Source organism: Chrysochloris asiatica, unplaced genomic scaffold, assembly GCF_000296735.1.
Source record: "Chrysochloris asiatica unplaced genomic scaffold, ChrAsi1.0 scaffold00168, whole genome shotgun sequence".
Taxonomy (NCBI): domain Eukaryota; kingdom Metazoa; phylum Chordata; class Mammalia; order Afrosoricida; family Chrysochloridae; genus Chrysochloris; species Chrysochloris asiatica.
The window spans coordinates 6,567,820-6,586,487 of NW_006408686.1; the positions used below are offsets into that span (position 1 = coordinate 6,567,820).

General features: G+C 50.8%; 3 protein-coding genes across 3 annotated transcripts in view; 1 reads left to right on the forward strand and 2 right to left on the reverse strand.

Moving 5' to 3' along the window:
• Positions 1–7,016, forward strand: part of RASGRP4 (RAS guanyl releasing protein 4) — a 33,241-nt gene extending 26,225 nt beyond the window's left edge. The window contains exons 10-17 of the mRNA XM_006871543.1: positions 2,972–3,052; positions 3,131–3,235; positions 3,349–3,467; positions 3,645–3,789; positions 4,469–4,505; positions 4,603–4,734; positions 4,854–4,966; positions 6,858–7,016. Coding sequence (XP_006871605.1) covers positions 2,972–3,052; positions 3,131–3,235; positions 3,349–3,467; positions 3,645–3,789; positions 4,469–4,505; positions 4,603–4,734; positions 4,854–4,966; positions 6,858–7,016 — 891 coding nt within the window. The remainder of the gene's footprint in view (positions 1–2,971; positions 3,053–3,130; positions 3,236–3,348; positions 3,468–3,644; positions 3,790–4,468; positions 4,506–4,602; positions 4,735–4,853; positions 4,967–6,857) is intronic.
• Positions 7,017–7,323: 307 nt separating this feature from the next.
• On the reverse strand, positions 7,324–10,683 carry FAM98C (family with sequence similarity 98, member C). The gene is made up of 8 exons (XM_006871544.1): positions 10,619–10,683; positions 10,385–10,527; positions 10,156–10,287; positions 9,425–9,630; positions 8,746–8,823; positions 8,532–8,648; positions 8,040–8,207; positions 7,324–7,461 (listed from the first exon to the last, which is right to left on the reverse strand). Exons 1-8 carry the CDS (start codon positions 10,681–10,683, stop codon positions 7,324–7,326), a joined length of 1,047 nt encoding a protein of 348 aa, XP_006871606.1.
• A 6,002-nt stretch (positions 10,684–16,685) lies between these two features.
• The window catches only part of SPRED3 (sprouty-related, EVH1 domain containing 3), a 6,839-nt gene continuing 4,856 nt past the window's right edge, over positions 16,686–18,668 (reverse strand). Inside the window, exons 4-5 of the mRNA XM_006871460.1 lie at positions 18,100–18,240; positions 16,686–17,441 (exon numbers count right to left, since the gene is read on the reverse strand). Of these exons, the coding sequence (XP_006871522.1) occupies positions 16,776–17,441; positions 18,100–18,240 (807 nt within the window). The 3' untranslated portion in view covers positions 16,686–16,775. The remainder of the gene's footprint in view (positions 17,442–18,099; positions 18,241–18,668) is intronic.

Consider the following 18,668-nt stretch of genomic DNA (forward strand, 5'->3'; position numbering starts at 1 on the left):
AGGCTGGGGGCGGAGCCTGTGAGCTGAGCTGTCCTGCCAGGCTGGGGGCGGAGCCTGTGAGCTGAGCTGTCCTGCCAGGCTGGGGGCGGAGCCTGAGGATCTGCTGGGCCAGGACGAGTAACACTGGGATGCACTGACTTCTAGGGATACCAGCTTGTAGGGCGTTTTCTAAGTCAATCACTTGACCTAGCAATCATGAGTTTTAGCTACAAAATGGCAACAACAGGACCCACTTCAGAGGGCTGTGGAGAAGAATCAATAATATAAATTAGATGAAGTACTTAAACAGACAGCCTCATCTTTTTTCTGAAGAGCTGCTAGTAGGTTTGAACTGCCAACCTTGTGGTTAGCAGCCCAATGCCTAACCCATAGCATCACTAGGGTTCCTTGAGTTCTGTATGTTGTTAAGTTCCACTGAGTTGGTTCCAACTCACAGCCACCCTGTATCCAGTGTCTGAGGTTGTAAATCTTTGCAGGAGCAAACAGCCTCATCTGTCTCACACTGAGAGACTGGTGGTTCACATTTCAGTGCTTATCTTACAGAATGCAGTGTTCCTGAGTTCTATATAATTCTCCCTGATTTCCCCAGGGTCTGAAGCTCAGAATCTAAGCCCCCAGAGCTGTTTTAAGCTTTCACACTCCTGAACTCCCAAGGGTCTAAGTTTCTCATGCTTATTGTCCACAATTCCAAGCTATCACGTATCTACGAATCAAAACCAAATACTAGTAAGTTACTGATTCCTTCCTAAGTGCCACCGCATGAGAGACACTCGCCACAGATCACCTCATTCCATCCTCATAACCCTAGAAGGCAGGGATCTTTATGGTGACCATCCATTCTACAGTTGGGAAACAGAGTCCACATGCTAACCTACATTTACCATCACTTCTAAGACCCTGTGAGGGTGGGACTGTAACTGTGATTGATTTCCCGGTTTTTAGACTGAGCTTCTGAGGACTATACAGTCTGAGGCAGAAAGTTGGATCAGACCCCAAGACAGGATTACATCTTTTGCAGCATCCCTCACACCTCAACCTCCAGCACAAAATGAAAATACAGGGTTCTTTGTCCAAAGTATTAAGAATTTAAATAATGACAACTAGGCATTAAATGGGAGTCCTGGTGTGGCGCTGTGGGTCAATGTGCCAGACTGCAAAGCTGTTTAAACTGCAAGGTTGGTGGTTCAAACTCACCAGCTGCTCTTTGGAAACCCTATACAGGGCCCTATGGGTCAGAACCGACTCGACGGCACTCAACAAGAAGGTATTAAATGAACCCTGACCTTTAGAAGTGCAGAACCTGAGAGACTATACAGGTCACACGCTAGCCCTGCCCTGACATGACAGGGACCTTTGCTGATTCTGAAGGACCATGTCTTAATATCCAGTGCTGTTGCAACAGAAATTCCAGACATGGGTGGCTTTAACAAACACATTTATTTTTCTCAGTATGTTGTTGTTGTGAAGTACCATGGAGTTGGTTCTGACTCATAGTGACCCTGTATAGTTTCCAGGAGCTGGTAGGTTTGAAATGCAGACCTTGTGGCTTGCAGTCCAGTGTTTATTCTATAGTGCCATACCAGGAGCCTCCTCAGTTTAGGAGGCCACAAGTCTGCATTCAGGGGCGCCTGCTTTAGGAGCGAGGTCTCTCTGTTGGCACTAGAAAAAGGTCCTTATCTCTTCAACTTGTTCCTTGGTTCCTTGGAGATTTCTATGTGGCATGGCATCTGTCTTCCCCCAACTGTGCTTGTCTGCTTGTGTTAGCTTTTTTTTATCTGAAAAGAGGTTGACTCAAGACATACTTTATATTAATACTGTCTCATTTATGTGACAAAGAAAAAACAAACAAACCTCCAAATGGGATTATAACCATGTTGTTGTTCAGTGCTGTGGAGTCAGTTCTGACTCATAGTGACCCTGTACTGGGTTTCCTAGGAGTGGCTGATGGGTTTGAGCTGCCAACCTTAAGGTTAACAGTCCAGTGTCTGCCCTATAGCGCCACACAGGACTACAAACCACAGGTATATTGTTAAGTGCCGTTGAGTTGGTTCTGACTTATATTGACCTTGTATAGGGTTTCCAAGGAGCAACTGATGGATTTGAACTGCTGACCTTGTGGTTTGCAGTCCAGTACTTATCCTACAGCGCTACACCAGGGCTTCAACTATAGGTATCAGAATTAGGATTTACAATACATATTTGGGGGGAGCACAGAAATATGAATTGATATAAACCATAATGGGTAATTCGCCAAGTATTTATACAGCACCCGCATGGTGTCAGACACTTGTCTAGGCATTGGGAACAAACAGTGAGAAAACCAGACAAACCAGAGATGCTGCTCTTGTGGGGCAGACAATCTAGGGGGAAGACACGGTAAAGGGGTCCATCCTGCACTCTGGCTTACATACTACACAGAAGACAAAGTAGAAAAGGTATTGTAAGTGACCATTTTAAATGGAAAAAAACCACACAGAAATAAACAGCTGTCATCATTCTGTTTATTTCTGGCTCCTGTATGTCAGAGCAGAACTCTGCTCCATAGGACTTCACTGGCTAAAGTTTTCAGAAGTAGATAGCCAAGCCTTTCTTGAGGTGCCTCTGGGTGGGCTCAAACCACGAACCTTTTGGTTAGCAGCCGAGCACATTAAATGGTTGCAACAACTTAGTTTTAGCTGTTGTTGTTAAGTGCCCTTGAGTTGGTTCTAACTCATAACAACCCTGTATAAAGTTTCCCTGGAATGCCTGGTGAGCTGGAACCGCCGACCTCGTGGTCCTAAGGAGGTTAAAAACTGGAAAACCTTCAATGATCAAATGGCATTTCTGTAATAGGGAGTAGGGATAGCATAGTGGGTACATGGGGCCTGGTGGGAGATGAGAGGCTTTGGGAAGAGGGTGGCAAGGATGCAGAAGATAACAGACTGTGAGGATGGAGGCAGTGAGGTCTGTTAACAGCCCGACCTGCCTCCAGCTCTCCTTGGATCTCTTCTACACCGAGGACGAGATCTACGAGCTTTCTTACGCCCGGGAGCCTCGTTGTCCCAAGAGTCTGGTAAGACCCGGTCCCTGACCTCTGACTTCTAGCCTGAGCCTATTCCCTGGCTAACTGTGCTCCTCTGTCCCACCCCAGCCCCCCTCCCCCTTCAAAGCACCCTTGGTGGTGGAGTGGGCCTCCGGTGTGACACCCAAGCCCGACAGGGTCACCCTGGGCCGGCACGTGGAGCAGCTGGTGGAGGTAAGGAGGGGACTGTGGCTGGTAGAGGCTGTCTGGGGAGCCCCGACCCTGGAGGAGGGGCCTAAGATTGCAGGGCTCCTACCTGGACAACCTGACTCTCTGCTCGTCTGAAGTCTGTGTTCAAGAATTATGACCCTGAAGGCCAAGGAACCATCTCTCAGGAAGATTTTGAGAGACTCTCTGGCAACTTCCCCTTTGCCTGCCATGGGCTACACCCACCCCCCAGCCAGGGGTGAGTGGTCCTGACCGACTCCTGGGCCCCCAAAGATGAGGATACTGGGGATGTCTGGACTATTGGGCCTAAGGAAGAAGGGACTGAGGGTTCAGACTCCTGGGTCTGAGGGAGAAGGGGGTTGGGGGTCCGGACTCTTGGGGTCTAGCCATACTGAAGTGCCACCTCTGCCCCCAGGCATGGCTCCTTCAGCCGAGAGGAGCTGACGGGTTACCTCCTCCGGGCCAGCGCCATCTGCTCCAAGCTGGGTCTGGCTTTCCTGCACACCTTCCATGAGGTCACCTTCCGCAAGCCCACCTTCTGCAACAGCTGCAGTGGCTTTGTGAGCACTTTGCTCCACCTCCTCTTCCTAGGGTCCTTCTCCCCTGGAGTACCCCAACTGCTCCCAGCCAGAGCCCCGAAAACCAGCCTTACCCTGGAATCTCCAAACCCCAGCTCATCCCAAAGAATCCTCCAGATTTCAATAATCCCCAAATTTCCTATAAACCCTAACCACTGGATAGCCCCTACCTCCAGGACAACATCAAAAACCCCGTGTTATCTACAGACCTCAGTATATCATATCCAAACTCAACTCCAGAGAATTCAAACCCTGGGTAATTTCCACATCCAAGCTGAGACTATTTCACAAGCCTCGGGTTATTTCCCAAACTCCTGCATTCACTCACCAAGTAGTTACTGAGCCCCTACGGTGTGCCAGGCCCACTTCAGGGCTCTGGGAATACAACAAGAAATACGACAGACATGATCCCTGTTCATAGAAATGACAGTTTATCCATTTCCTCAATCATGGGACTTTAATGTCCTAGATGATGCCCCAAAGATATCACCTCCAAATTCCTGCAATTTCCAAATCCTAGGTAAGCCCCAATAAGGTCTCAGAGAATTTCCCAAACCTGCAAGGTCTCCATACCATAGGAATAGTTTCTAGGAAGACATACACCCAACCCCTAGGCCTTCTTCCTCTAGCCTGGGTAACCTATTCTGCTTTCTCTTCCCAGCTCTGGGGGGTAACCAAGCAAGGCTACCGCTGCCGGGGTGAGTATGTCCTCAGCAAAGGGAGGAAATCCAGGATTTGTAGGCTGGGGGACACACTGGGTCCCTGGCCACTAACTTCCACTACCCCCCCCCCCAGACTGTGGGCTATGTTGCCACAAACACTGCAGAGACCAGGTGAATGTGGAGTGTAAGAAGAGGCTAGAGGTCAAGGGCGATGTGAATTTAGGAACTCCCATCCCGCCCATGCCAGCATCCCATGCCAGCTGTGGTAAGACCCAGGGTGTGGCCCACCTGGGAAGGGGGCTTGGTGAGTGAGGACCAGTTCCCAGGTCATAAGGTCCTTCCCATCATGCCTTGTGTCCCTTCGAATCACTATCCCATTAGCAGGCTCTGAGGAAAATCTCCCTGACACACTATCCCGGGAATCCGAGACTGAACCTCATCTGTGCCATGTTTGGACCCAGACGGAGGCCCCACCCCCTTCCTGGGAGCCAGAGATGGTGAGAAGGAATGGCCCCCATCCTTAGCTGGATACAGGGGAAAACAGGTTGTTTTCCTAGGCAAGCTCAGACACATCTGGGGAAGCTTGCTGCGGCTGCTCGGTACCATGAAGTCAGTTTCAACTCATAGCAACCCTGCATGGGGTCTCAGAGGCTGTAAATCTTTACAGGAGCAAAAAGCTTCACCTTCTTCCCACGGAGTGGCTGGTGGATTTGAACTACTGGCCTTGCGGTTAGCAGCCCAACACGTAACCCACTACGCTACCAGAGCTTTTCCTGGGGACACCTAGGAAAGTAAAACTGTTTACACATTCTCAGTTGCTTGCGTTAGGAGGGTAGAGTTAGTGGCTCATTTTTATCAATGACAGAAAATTAGAAATTTAAGGTTAGTCACTAATAAAACAGAAAAAAAGGATTTAGGGGAAGACAAAAAAGATATCAAAACTACAATAAACATTAGTGCAGTAAATTCTATTGTTCAAAGGCAGAGATTCTCAGATTGGACAGGAGACAGTCATTCACCCAGTCGATGTAAGTTTGGGTAAGCCACTGCTCTTGGCACCTGACACCCCTTCCTTCTTCCAGGTCGCTCCACCATCCCCCCCAGTCTTCCATCCCCAATTCCTAGGCACTGTCTTGATCTCTCTTTCCTCCCCCTTGCTCTCACAGGCACCAAATCCTGTTATTCTGCTCTGGCCAGAACTCCCAAGTCCACCGCCTCTTTCCCATCCACACTGCCTCTGTTAAAAGTTTCATTTCTTACCCCAAGAGCAGGTTCTTGTTTTTTTTTTTTGTTTGTTTGTTTTTCACAGTAGCAGCTATCAGTCATGCCCCCTTTTCCTGACCACATAGTATTTGTGCAGCTCCATTAGATACGTTTAGACATAACCATTGGCTTACCAATGCCTTGGAATCTCCATTTTACAGATGAGGAGACTGAGACTCAGTGAGGTTAATTAAGCTGCTCGTCCAAGGTGACAGAGCTCGTAAGTGTTGGAGACGGGACTCAAACCTTGATCTTCTGTCTGCCTCTAAACTCAAAGCTCCTGACTGCTATTTCCAGGAGACCTGGTGGCGCTGTGAGTTAGGAGCTGGGCTGCGAACCACCCGTTGCTCCATGGGAAAAAGATGAGGCACATCTGTTTCCGTAAAGACTGACAGTCTCGGAAACCTTAATGAGCGGTCTACTCTGTTCCATCGGGTCGCTGATGGCAGTACGTTTGGGCTTTGGTTTTAGACACTATTCTAAGCTGACCATCAGAATGGGTCAGGTGGGTAGCGTTCCAAGCTTCTGGGTTTCAGTGAGGGGAGATGAGGAGGCTAAGAAAGGGGTGGAGTTAGGGACCCTGTAAACAAGAGTCAGAGCATGCCCCTCCTCTGCTCAGAACCCTCCCAGGGCTCCAAGTCACTCAAAGGCCAGAGTGCTTGCTGTGGCCCACGACATCCCCAGATCTGCCTGTGTCACCTCTGTGACCTCACCTCTCACTGCTTGCTCCCCCCACTTCAGTCACACTGGTCTCCTCAGGGTCCTTCAACATGCCCCAATGTACTCCTGCCCCACCACCACTGCACTGGGTCTTCCCAGACACCCACACGGCTCCTACTTTACTTAGGACTTTGCAAAAGGGTAACCTTCTCAGGTCCAAAGCTGCCATCCCCCACAACCCCGAATCCCCCTCCTGCCTTCATTTTTATCCATAGTAGTGACCTCCCTATCTGAAAATGACGCATTTGACCTCTTTATTGTGTCCAATGTCTGCCCCTCCCCACCAACGTCAGCTCCAGGAAAGCAGAGATTTCTGTTGGTCTCTTCCACTGCTGCGTGTCCCATGCCTGGGACCTGATAAATAATCGGTCGCATGTCTGAATATCTCTTTCCCCATGCCCACAGGAAGGAACAGAGGTGGTGCTGAAGAGCAAAGGACTTTGCCAGTCAGAGCAGCAGGATCCTGTCAAGACTGAAGGGACAGAGACCCCCTCATCCTCCTCCAACCTGAATGCTCGTGACCAAGCCCCCCCAGAGACATGTCCTACAGGTGTCACGGATTAAATTTATTTTCTGAAGGACATGGCCCTTGGTGTCCAGTGGTAGATGGGGTAAGAGGATGTTTGGGACTTTGGGAGCAGGGGATCTGGTGTCAGGTACTTAGCTGTTGTTATTAAGTGCCATCAAGTCGATTCAGACCCACAGCAACCCCATATAGGGATTTCCAAGGAGTGGCTGGTGAACTTGGACCACTGCCCTTGAAGTTCAAATGACTTTGCAGTCTGAGATGCCCCCAAACTGATACCTCCACAGATGCTCCTCAGTGTCCTTATCATCATGGAGGGAGAAGCCCACCGGTACAAGCCCTCCTTTACTTCTTCTTGCGGGCTCGGCACTGGCGGCCTGTCTTCCACCTGTCTGTGCCCTCTCTTCGGCTCTGCCAGCTGGGCATGGGAGGCTCCAGCTCATTGGGACGACCCCCCCGGTCTGGCATACTGCCCATAAGCACCTGAGGGTTGATTAAATGTGTATTTCAGAGAAGATGTATGTTGTACAAAGGAACCAGAAAGCAAAGGAAAAACAAAAGGTTGGAAAGACAAGGCAGATGCTTACTATTTGGGTATAGTAGCTGCGAGGGTAGGGATTGGACTGCTGATGACAGAGGGCAGGGACATTCAAATGGGACCCCAAGGCCCTCAGCAACAGGCCCAAGTCCCCACTCGTTTTCTGGAAAACACCTCAACTTTTGTCTATTTCCTATGTGGGGTTTTGAATAACATTTTCAGCAAACCAGTATTTTTTTCCTAATTGTCATTTATGCTCCACTTGTAATTTTACTGCCTTAACAATTTCCCACTTTTTAAAAAACTCACTTTCTGTCCCCCCTGAAGTTAAATTTTGTCTTACTCTTTGCTATGCTGGACTTCATTCTTTAATATATGTTCACAAACTATAAGACTATCAGAAGGACATGTGACTATATATACATCATCATTTAAACAAAGGCTTTTTGTAGTCAACTATAAGGGGGGAGTCCTGAGGCCAGGGACCTGGGCAGAAGAGGACAAAGCTGGACCAGGTGCCTACCTTGTTGATAGCACAGCAGGTCCCCTGGCGGACAGTCACACTGGTGGCTGGGACGAGACGAGACAGGTCAGCTCGGGCAGCCAGGACATGAGCAATGGAAACATCTGATTCTGGGGTCAGCACCTCCCGAATTGGGGTCAGCACTGCTTTCATGGCCTCTCCCTGGGCCTGGGGGTGGGGATGGAGATAGGAATGGAAATGGTACCCAAGACCTCACTCCCAAGCCAGTCAATCTATTATCTTGAAAGCATCCCTTCCTCACTTGGGTTCTCACACCCCCTATCTCTAATAAAGGGAAACACTCTCACCTTAGAACTGGGACTTCTAGAATGACCTGGCGGGGGGAGAGGCACTAAGGTTCTATAAGCCCCAAGCCTCACAAGATGATAAAATGCCCTTGACCTCAGAACATGCCAAAAGTTATGCTTCTGGTTCTTTGGTCTTTGGCCTCTTTCTTGCACTTGAAGCCTCCACAATGGTTCTCCCCCCTACCTTTGCCCGGTCACTCCAGTGGAAGGCCGATATTGTGAGGTCCAGTCGCCTGATGAGAAGGCAGCGGCGACAGCGGTACTGATCTCGTAGGCTTTGCGACAGTGGCTCCAATGCTTCCTGGGGCGGAGGGGAATGCTCAGTCATATCAGGGCTCCCCCTCACCCTTCATACCTGGGTGAGGGCGTTGCTGGCACACAGCCAGATACTGTCTTACCCATCTGGGTGCATCAAGTGGTGAGGTGAGCAGGGGCTGCATGGACCCAGGGGGCAAGGCAGGCAGAAGCTCGTAGATCTGATGGGAGGAGTTAGAGGCTGACTAGGGCAGAAACTGGGGAGCACGGTGGCTCTGTAGGAAAAGTACTGGACTGTAATCCAGAAGGTCAGCGGTTCAAGCCCAATAGCCGCTCTGCAGGAGAAAAATGAGGCTTTCTGCTTCCACAAAGATTTATAGCCTCGGAGACCCTGTACAGAGTTGCTATGAGTTGGAACTGACTCGATGGTACTTAACAAGGGCAGAAACCGGTGGACCTCCCCAGGGATCCATTACCCACTGCCACGAGGGTGCACACAGCAGAAGCAAGAAGGTGGTCACAAACCAAAAAGAAAAAAAGCCCACGGCCACTGAGTCAATTCTCAGTCATAAGAACACTATGGACAGAGTACAACTCCTCCACGGGGTTCCCCAAGGAGCCGTTAGTGGGTTCCAACCACAGACCTTTCAGTTAGCAGTGGAATGCTTAGCCTACGGCTCCATCAGGGCCCCTAAGGTGGTCTCAGCTCTAGGAAAGCATGCCTGCGGTTGGGGCACTCCTGCCAGAGCTGCTTTCAGAAAGAGCCCCCCACCTCTAAGAAGTGCGGGTAGCCAGGGTGAGGAGAGGATTCTTGCTCTCCACCTTGGCATGCAATTCCTGCAGCAGCCGGCTGGCAGGGGTCCCTGGAGCTGGTCTGGGTAGCCCCAGGGCTTGGAGGGTAAAGGTCAGTTCCTGGACCATGCCAGCTCCCTCTTCTGTCCCTTCTCCAAGGAGCTGCTCAGGGCTGGGGGCCGGTGGATGATGCCAGTGCAGGAGGCGCGCAGCCTGAAGCTCAGAGCAGAGAAAGTCTACGAGGAGGGAACAAACCCAAGTGGTGCCACCAGCGGCGGCTCTACAGAAAGCAATTCTTTTTCAATTGCTGAGTGATTTAAGTGGAATGGCCCATAGAAACTGCTTGCTTATTACCATCCCCCCAAGCGGCGTCCAGTTGCCTTTCCTGCCGTATCAGATCTGCCTCTAAGGAGAGCTGCCAACTCCACCTTAGACTAGACCTTAAACTTCCCAGTCCTAGTCCCGCCCACTTAGGGTTCAGCTCCAGAATAAGCCCCACCCACTTTGAGACCCAAACCCTGCCTCCAAACTCAAACCCAACCCACTTTCTAGCTATCAATCTTTCATTACTTTCCCCTCCGGTTTCCACCACCTCCTTCACACCCATCTCGGAGGCCTTTTTCCGCCCCAATATTCTGACCCAACCCACCTTGGACCAGCTTACTTCCCAATTCTGACCCTACCCCCGATCAAAACTGGTCTCCACTCCACTACTCTGAGCCCGCCCGCCCACTTCCGCATTCCGACCGGCGGATGCTCACGCAGCAAACGCAGTCCTGCGCCCGGCTCCAGCAGAGCGGCTGCTAAGTCTGCGCCGGACAGCGAGCGGTAGGGGCAATGCAGCTCGCGCAGCTGGTTTCCCAACTGCCGCAGGAATTCTTCCGTGTCAGGACCTGCAGGATGCCGGCGACGTCGGGGCGCTATCGGCGACGGCGGTGGAACCCGGGGCTCCAGGGCTCCAGCCCTCCCACCCTCCTGCTCCGTACGTACCGTCACTCCGCTCCTCGGCACCCTCCTCCTGTCCCTGCTTCAAGGCTCCTAGAGCTGCCAGCTCCGCCACCAACCGCACGCACAATGCCCTGAAGTCTGGGCACCGAATGCCTTGCGATGCCGCCCCCAGGAAATCCCCATACCTACGGGGGGAGGTCAGCGAGAATGCCCCTCCGTCCCACTCCTGAGGACAGCCCCTCAACTGCCCCGCTTCCTCCAACAATAACTCCTTACCCTAAAGCCAGCAGGTCCTGGGCCATTACGGCCCTCTCTCGCATTTCCACCTCCGCCTCCTCCATAAGAGCTTCGCCTGCTAGCCGGAGTGAGGCTCCGCCCCCGGAACGGCGTGAACGGACCAATCAGCTTCTTCTCATGAAGACGCTGCTGCCTTCCAATTGGTTCAGAAGAAGATAGCCCGCTCCCAAGCCCATCCGCTCAGAAACCTAGAGCGCTGCTCTTTGAATAACCTGTCCTGGAAACACCCTCTGGTGCGTCGAAGTCCAGAGGGTGTGTTCTGGGTGTTGGTGCTGAGAGGGTATTACTTAAAAGCCACTTCTGTGTGCTTTTCCTCAGCCTTCTCATTTGCCCTCTACCCTTAAGGCATATCAGACCAAGTATTGTTCTCCCAGCTCGTCTCAAATCCAGAAATTTAATTTGGAGGGATGCAGGAAGCCAGACTGTCTCATCATCACTCATCTACCCCAGAAGAGCTAGCTCCTCCTGGCCCCGCTGGGCCTTCACGTCCTCCCTCCCCAGGCCTTGGAGCAGGTGCAGTATTCTGCCATAATTCGTGGGTTGCACCCGAAGAGTCAGGCCCACGGTCTGATTCCATTGCTTATCACTTCTGTGTTCTGGCCAATTTGTTTTCCCTTCTGTATAGCGAGGATAATAATAGGCATCCTCTCCATATTTTCTAAAGCTTTATACCACTTCGATTTTACAAAAGACCTACCTTATTACCTAGTTTCGCTAACTGAAAGAAATTCAGGAGAGGATCTTTGCAGTCAGCTGTTAAAGAGGCAGCCGGCTCCTCACAGGAAGAGTGTCATCGCAGACATAGTTCAAAGGTATGGTGGCTTGATGCTTTACATCAGAGGTGGGGAACCTTTTTCCTGTAAAATTTGTAACATCATTTATGGACCATACAAAATTATCAATTAAAATTTTGCTTGCAAAAAAAAAAAAAAAATTTGCTTGCTATATTTGGTCAAACTTTTAACTTACTCACCCCTAATAAGGAGCTCTGGTAGCGTAGTGTTTAAGAATCCGGCTGTGAACTGCAAGTTGGAAACTACCAGCTGCTCCGCGGGAGAAAGGTGAGGGTTTCTGCTCCCGTAAAGATTAACAGCCTTGGAACCCTGTACAGGGTCTCTATGAGTCTGAACCAACTCCACAGCACATAACAACAACAACAATGTGATGGTGTGGTGCTGTGGGATAATGTACAAGGTCGGTTTGAACTGCAAAGTCAATGGTTTGAGTTCACCTTTACAGGGCTGCTATGAGTCGGAACCGACTCAATGGTGCTTCGCAGCCACATGTGATGATTAGAACTGCAATTGCCTTGGCAGGGCCAGACCAAATGATTTCACAGACCAGATGAGCCAGATGTTCTCCACCCCTGCTTTAAAGCATATAGCCTATCACTGCTATTTTCATAACTGCTATTAAAATTATTATTCCAGGCTCTGTACCATAAACAATAGACTGTGAACCACAAGGTCAACAGTTTGAACCCACCAGTTGCTCCTCGGGAGAAAGATGAGCTTTTCTGCTCCTGCAAAGATTTACAGCCTTGGAAACCTTATGCAGGATCACTATGAGTTGGTACCGATTCAACAATCTATTCCCTGTTCAATCCTGGTTCCCCCATGCCAGTTGCCCTTAAGTTGACTCTGACTCATTGGAGACTTCCCTGTGTGTCAGAGTAGAACTGTGTCTGTATGGTTTATAGTAACAGATAATTCAACAGTTGATTGCCAGGTCTTTGTTCCAAGGTGCCTCTGAGTAGACTCCAACCTTTCTGTTACAACCAAGTACACTAACTGCACGCATCTCAGTAAATCTCAGCTAATTCAGATGGGCTGGGAAGAACAAGGTTCAGAATTTATTCTTCAGATGCAGGGCCTGAGGCTACCATTAGTCTGGTCCTTCCATATCCCTGTTTACCCCAACTCTGGGCATCCAACGAAGCATTATTTGTTGACCAAAATAAAACATTCAAAATTGTTACATGCTATTATCTTGACTTCACCGCTTATATCCAATCGCACCTCTAATTGGCTGCTATCTCCCACGTCTCCCCCTCCACGGCCCCCATCCTGGTCCCTTCCATCATTGTCTGCCCCTTAACCATCACAGTAGTCCTCTCACTATCTCTGCTCCCAGTGATCCCACACCCTCTGTCCCCTCTACACATAGCTAGAGGGAGCCTATGAACACTGACTGAGTCAGGCCCGGTCCCACCCCTGCTCAGAGCACTCCCATGGCTCCATTTCTCAGGGAGGAGTTCAGACAATGACTTGCAAGGCCCCATGGGCTCTGCTTGGCACCTCTCTGCCCTCATCTCCTATTAAGCCTTGCTTCTTCCCCTCCAAACACTCAAGCTTCCTTGTTGTTCCTCAGACTTATGGGGCACACTCCTCCCGCGGTTGTTACCTTTACCTGCAATGCTCTTAGTAACGAAACTCCCTTACCTGCCTCAGGTCTTTATTAAAATGTCCACTCCTCCGTCTAAAAATTCCTATCACCCAGCCCTATTGATCTACTATCTTTTCCTTAGGGTGTATAACATTTCTAGCATATGATTTAATTTACTTATTGTCTCCCTCACTTACATGAAGGCCTTCCAAAAGTTCATGGAAAAATGAAATGAAAAGATAACGGAATTTGTCCGTGAACTTTTTGAAGCCCCCTTGTACAGTTCACAGAGCAACTCCCTGGGACTATTCTGCTATTCTCTTCACTGCTTTATCCCCAGCACTTAGAATGGGCACTGGAATAGAGTATGCGCAATAAATGTTTGAAGTGGGCATCAGAAAGTCCTCGGGAAACTCAGTTTTCTTTTCATTTTTCCATGAACTTTTAGAAGCTCCCTTGTATGTGCTGAGTGACTAAATATACAGAACTCAGTTGGAGGGTCTGCTTGAGGAGAGGAGAGATGAGCTAGGAAACGGGTTTGGTGGCTTAGGAAACTGAGTGGAAGGTCACGCCCATGCTGATGAACACAGCTGAGATTTTGCCACAACTGTTTCTTGGAGGTGATAGCCCATGCCCTTTACTGATAACAAGGCTGTGTTTTGGACCCCCGTCTTCCCCACCACCACAAAAACACACTTTAGCTTGCACAGTGATAACAATATTGATGTCACAGACTGGTTGAGAATCAGTATCAGGAAGATAAATGTTGGGATGCCTCCTCCCCTCAAGTCTGGGGCCTGAGCATCTAATCCAAGGGACAAGCAGCTGGAAAACTGGGCTCCAGGATCTGGGGTTGGCCCTCCTTGCACTCCTGATGAAGAGTAATCATGAATTAGAGGTAGGTTTCAGCATGAAGCAAAACTGGGAAACCTAAGATGGTTGGTGCTAGAAGGGGGGGCGGGGGGAGGCGGTGAGTGGGAGCATGGACCTCCTGACAGTCCCCAACGTTTCACAAGCAGGTCCCACAGCGACCATACAGCTGATTCCCCATCCCATTTCTTCCTAAACAAGGTAGGTCAGGAATGGAGCTCCCTTCCCTACCACCACCAGCAAGGAAGGAGGGAGACTGAGACAGGAAAGGGGAATGGAAACCCCTCAGCTCTGGTGGGCCTGACAGTAATGAAAGCTAGACTGAGTCGGAGTGGGAGGGACACCCCCCTATTCTTGCACCCATCCCTGGTTGGGAGAGCTGAATCTCACAGGTTCCAGGTGTAATAAGTAGTTACTCATTTAAAGGAAGAGAGGACTTTATCCCTCAGACCCCCTTGCTCTGTCCCTTAAACCCTCATGTGGCCATCCAGGCCTGGGGCCTAAAGAAGAGGAAGTGGGCATTTCTACTCCCAGATGCAGGGCTCAAACACATACTGTCCCTGCTCCAAGGCTTTGACACCACCACCACCACCACCCCCCCCCCTGCTATACAGAAACGTCCAAATCACCACTCTGGGGAAGAGACTGTAGCAATCTCTTTCTCCAAGAGGCATGGAAACAGCCTTTCAAAGTTTCCAGAGCAAGGAAGCTTTGAAAGGGCAGAACATAAAAGGAAGGCTTGAGTTAAAGCAGAGGATGGGATTGGAGGAGGGTCTGCAAAGCTGGGGTGTCAGGGGTCCAAACAGAGCCATAACTACCTGAAGAGGTACCTGTGTGCAAACTAGAGACAGGCAACTCTTCCTGTGAAGGCAGAGTTTGGCAAGCAGCGTGTGGTGTGAATTCCAGTTCCAATGACCATTTCTGCTATACCTTTACCTTTGGACAGATGAGGCGATGCTGGAGTCTAGATAGGAGTCAAGGAGCTTCCTTCCAGGTGGTCCTAGAATCTGATGATTGATGGGTTTTAAATGGATCTTTTTACCCTTAGAGGAAAGAGGTAATTCTGAAGGGTTCTGAAGGCTTGGGCTAGGTTCTTTTGGCACCAGAATTGAGACCTGAGTGTCTCAAGGGTAGGTCTGAATGGCAGGGTACAAGGAAGGGGTCTCCAAGGCCCACATGTTAGGCCAGGGGAGTTAGGCATAGAGACATCCCTAGGCTTCATCATGCTTGAGAGATTTGAATACCAGTAAATCTGAGGTCTGAGGATACAGGGGTCTTGGGGCTTTGGGGTGGGATTCCCAGGGCACCCTAGATCTGATGTCACTGATACGGAGGAACCAAGACCTTACATCAGTTGAATCCCAATGTCATGGAGTCTTGGCTTTTGCATCTTGGAGGTCACTGGTACCTTGGAGTCTTGAAACCAGTACGTCTAAACTACCTTGGGGTCACCCAGGGACTGGGAGCCATAGAGTCCAAGGTCTGGGGTGTCATGGCCATCCCATCTTCTGTGGGTTCTTCTCCCAGCTTTTAGGAGTTTGGTGATCTATGAATATAATGTAATCACTGATTCCAGGGCATTAGGTCTTGAAACATAGATTCAAGAATATTTAAAGTTTGGGGAATGATATCTTTGGTCCTAAATTGTGAGTGGCCTTCAGTCCTACCTGGCTTGAGGGTAGGTGGGTCTACAGAAGTCTTCCCTGGCTTGCAGAGCAACTTGACATTTGACATTTGGATCTTGGGTGGGGGATTCCAGAGGGCGGGGTCTGTCAACTCTTTGTGACCAGAAAACATCTCATGTTTGAGCATATTCAAGGACTCAGGGAATTGTAAAACTGCTCTAGGGAGCCTGGAGTTCTTTGGACATCTTAGATCTGGGTGTTGCTGGGGTCTGTGGGATCTTAGGAACAGAATCTATTCTTGAACACTGTGAAATCTCAAATCCAGGAAGGTTGCAGTCTCAGGAGCCCTAGGGTTATGAGGACATCTCAGACATGCGTGCCCAGGCCTTAGGTGACCAGAGACCATTGTTGGTGTTTCTGCCATTTTCCAGATCTGGAAGTAATTGGATTCCAAGCAGTCCCTATTCTGGAACCCTGTAATCTGAAGGTTCATGGTTCCAGGTGGGATTAGATTTGTATTGGTAATTTAGACAAGAAGGTCAAGGTGCTAGGTCTTGGAAGTCTCTGTGAGCTCCTCGGCATGTCAAAAATGTAGCAACTGGGAAGGCCTGGTGTCTCAGTTCTCCAGAACGGCTATAACAGAAATGCCACAAACGGCTGGCTTTAACAAACAACTTTATTTTCTCACAGTTTAGGAGGCGAGAAGTCCGATTTCAGGGAAGGCTTTCTCTCGGTTGGCTCTGGAGGAGGGTCCTTGTCTCTTTGTCTCCTGGGTGGTCCTCTTATGGCTTGACAACTCTCTTCCTCCATCTCCGCTTGCATCCAGTCATCTCTTGTATAGCTCAAAAGAGATGGATTTAAACACACCCTTACACTAATCCAGTCTCATTAACATAACAAAGACAACCCATTCTCAAATGGGTTTATAACCACAGGCATAGAGGTTAGGATTTACAACACTTATTTTTGGGGGACACAACACCTGGATTCCCCTCAGTCTGGGCCATGGGTAGGGGTGCCAGAACTCAGGATGCCTGGGACCTCTTGCTCAGACATCCCAAAAAAGCTGGGTCTGGGATTTCTCAGTCCTAGATTTGGGTTCCAGGTTCTAGGTCTAGGGTCTCTCGAACCAAACCCAAACTCCCAAGTGTCAGATGTGCCTCGGTTTGGGTTTTGGGTCCACATGAAGTCGGGTGTTCAGGACCCTCTCAACTTTGGGTCCTCAGTCCGGCTACAGGGGACCCACCATGCCGTCCTCACCGCGCAGCTTCCTCGTGGCGACCCCCGCAGCCGGCACAGCCGTACCGTGTGGCGACCCAGTGGCATGCGCGGAGCGGTGCATAACAGCAGAGGCAGGGCACAGCGAGCGACAGGGCAGCCAGCGCGGCCCATCGTGCAGCGGGGCGCGGGTGGCCTGGTTCACAGGCGCACGGGTCCGAGAAGTCGCCCTCGGCGTCCGACAGACAGTGGTAGAGCAAGCTCTCGGCACACCAGAGGCAGCTGAGACGACGCACCAGGAGGCGACCTGGGTCTGGAGCCTCAGCACAGCGGCCCCCACGGCCATCCGCACGGCGGCGGAAGAGCGCCCGGCAATGCACGCAGCGCGCAGCCTCATCTGCCTCTGGCGAGGCCTTGGCAGGTGCAGGTGCAGGGCCCAGACCTGGGGGTGGGCGTGCTGGGGGCGCTGGAGGCGAAGCCTCGGTTAGAGCGGCCGGGAGGGCAGTGGAGGGCCCAAGGGCTGCACCCCGCAAGGTGCCGGTCTTGGCAAAGCGCACCACACAGGTGGACAGGGCGAGGGGCGGGGGTGGACCAGCGCGCCGGTAATCCTCGTAGCCTCGACCAGCCCAGCCTGGGCCCCCAGGGCCGGCCAGGGGCTCTGAAGATTCTGGAATCCCAGTGAAAGGTACGAGTGGCGGGTAACTCTGCAAGGCAAATTGTCAAGGAAAAGTAGCAATTCCCCGTGGCTCCGAGCAGTCCGTCCCAGATCCAAGAGACCCAAGAAAATGCACAGGCCTCACTCATTCAGGGATGCCGTCTCTAACGTTCTTGGGTCCCAGCCTCGGTTTCTAAGCGCCCCCCCACCCCCACCTCCCGAGATCCATAGCCCGCTGCTTTCTCAGGGATGAGGAATCCAGACATCAAGATCTCACTTGAAGGCTCCCAGCCCTGTCCACCTCAAGATCGAACGGTTCTAGTACCCAGCACCCTCTAATCTCAGACCCAGGAATCCAGACCCTTTGACCCTTTTCTTACACACTACTGTGAATTACGAAGTATGAAAACCCCTTCCATGTTTACCCTCCTAATATGGAGGAATTAAGTTATCAAGTTGTCCCATAAATCTCTCTTGAATCCAGACTCTGAATTCCCTGAGTGGAAGGAATGCTAGCCGCCCCCACCCAGCCCTCTGAGGAACCCAGGCCACCAACCCTTTCTCCCCACCCTAGCAGCCTATCTGTTAGGGTAGTCAAGCCCCTAAGGTGTCTTTTCTCTCACCCCCTTAGGAGTCCCAGTGCCCCACCTCACTCCCCAGGTGAGTCTGACTGCCACAGACTCCCCCTGGGGGCAGAGATCTCCCACCTGAGCCAAGGAGCAGCGGAGTTGAGGGGGTGTGGCCGTCCCAAAGGCAGAAGCTGACTCCGAGGTGCTGATGGTGGCTGCCCCAGCGGCGGGAGGCGTCTCTTGGCGGCTGTGACTGGAGGAGTCACTGTCCACGTGGGACTGGGGGAGATTGGCAACCTCAGCCCTTGGGACCCTGATGTGCTCAGACACAACCAATGCCATCACATAACCCCCTCCCATTGAGAACCTGGGCTCTGTCACTGACAGGCTGTGGGACCTTCATGGGAGAAGGTGTGCCTCTCTTTTTCCTTCATTATAAGATGGGATCATAATAGTGTCTATTCATAAGGATATGTCAGTTATTATTGTTAAGTTAGTTCTGACTCATTGCAACCCTGTATAGGGTGTCTGAGGAGTGACTGGTGGGTTTGAACCACTGATCAAGTGGTTAGCAGTTCAGTGCTGATCCTACAAGTGCCACCAAGATATGGTGGTGATTATTGTTACTAAATGGAGCTCTGGTAGCGTAGTGGTTACGAATCGGGCTGCGAACCTTAAGGTCAGCGGTTCGAAACTACCAGCCGCTC

Excerpts from the sequence above, each read along its gene's own strand:
- FAM98C (XM_006871544.1), bottom strand. The coding sequence starts at position 10,683 with ATGGAGGAGGCGGAGGTGGAAATGCGAGAGAGGGCCGTAATGGCCCAG. Across the intron at positions 10,288-10,384 it reads TGCCGAGGAGCGGAGTGACG|GTCCTGACACGGAAGAATTC; the intron begins GTACGTACGGAG and ends GGCATCCTGCAG. Across the intron at positions 9,631-10,155 it reads CGCAGGACTGCGTTTGCTGC|ACTTTCTCTGCTCTGAGCTT; the intron begins GTGAGCATCCGC and ends CCCTCCTCGTAG.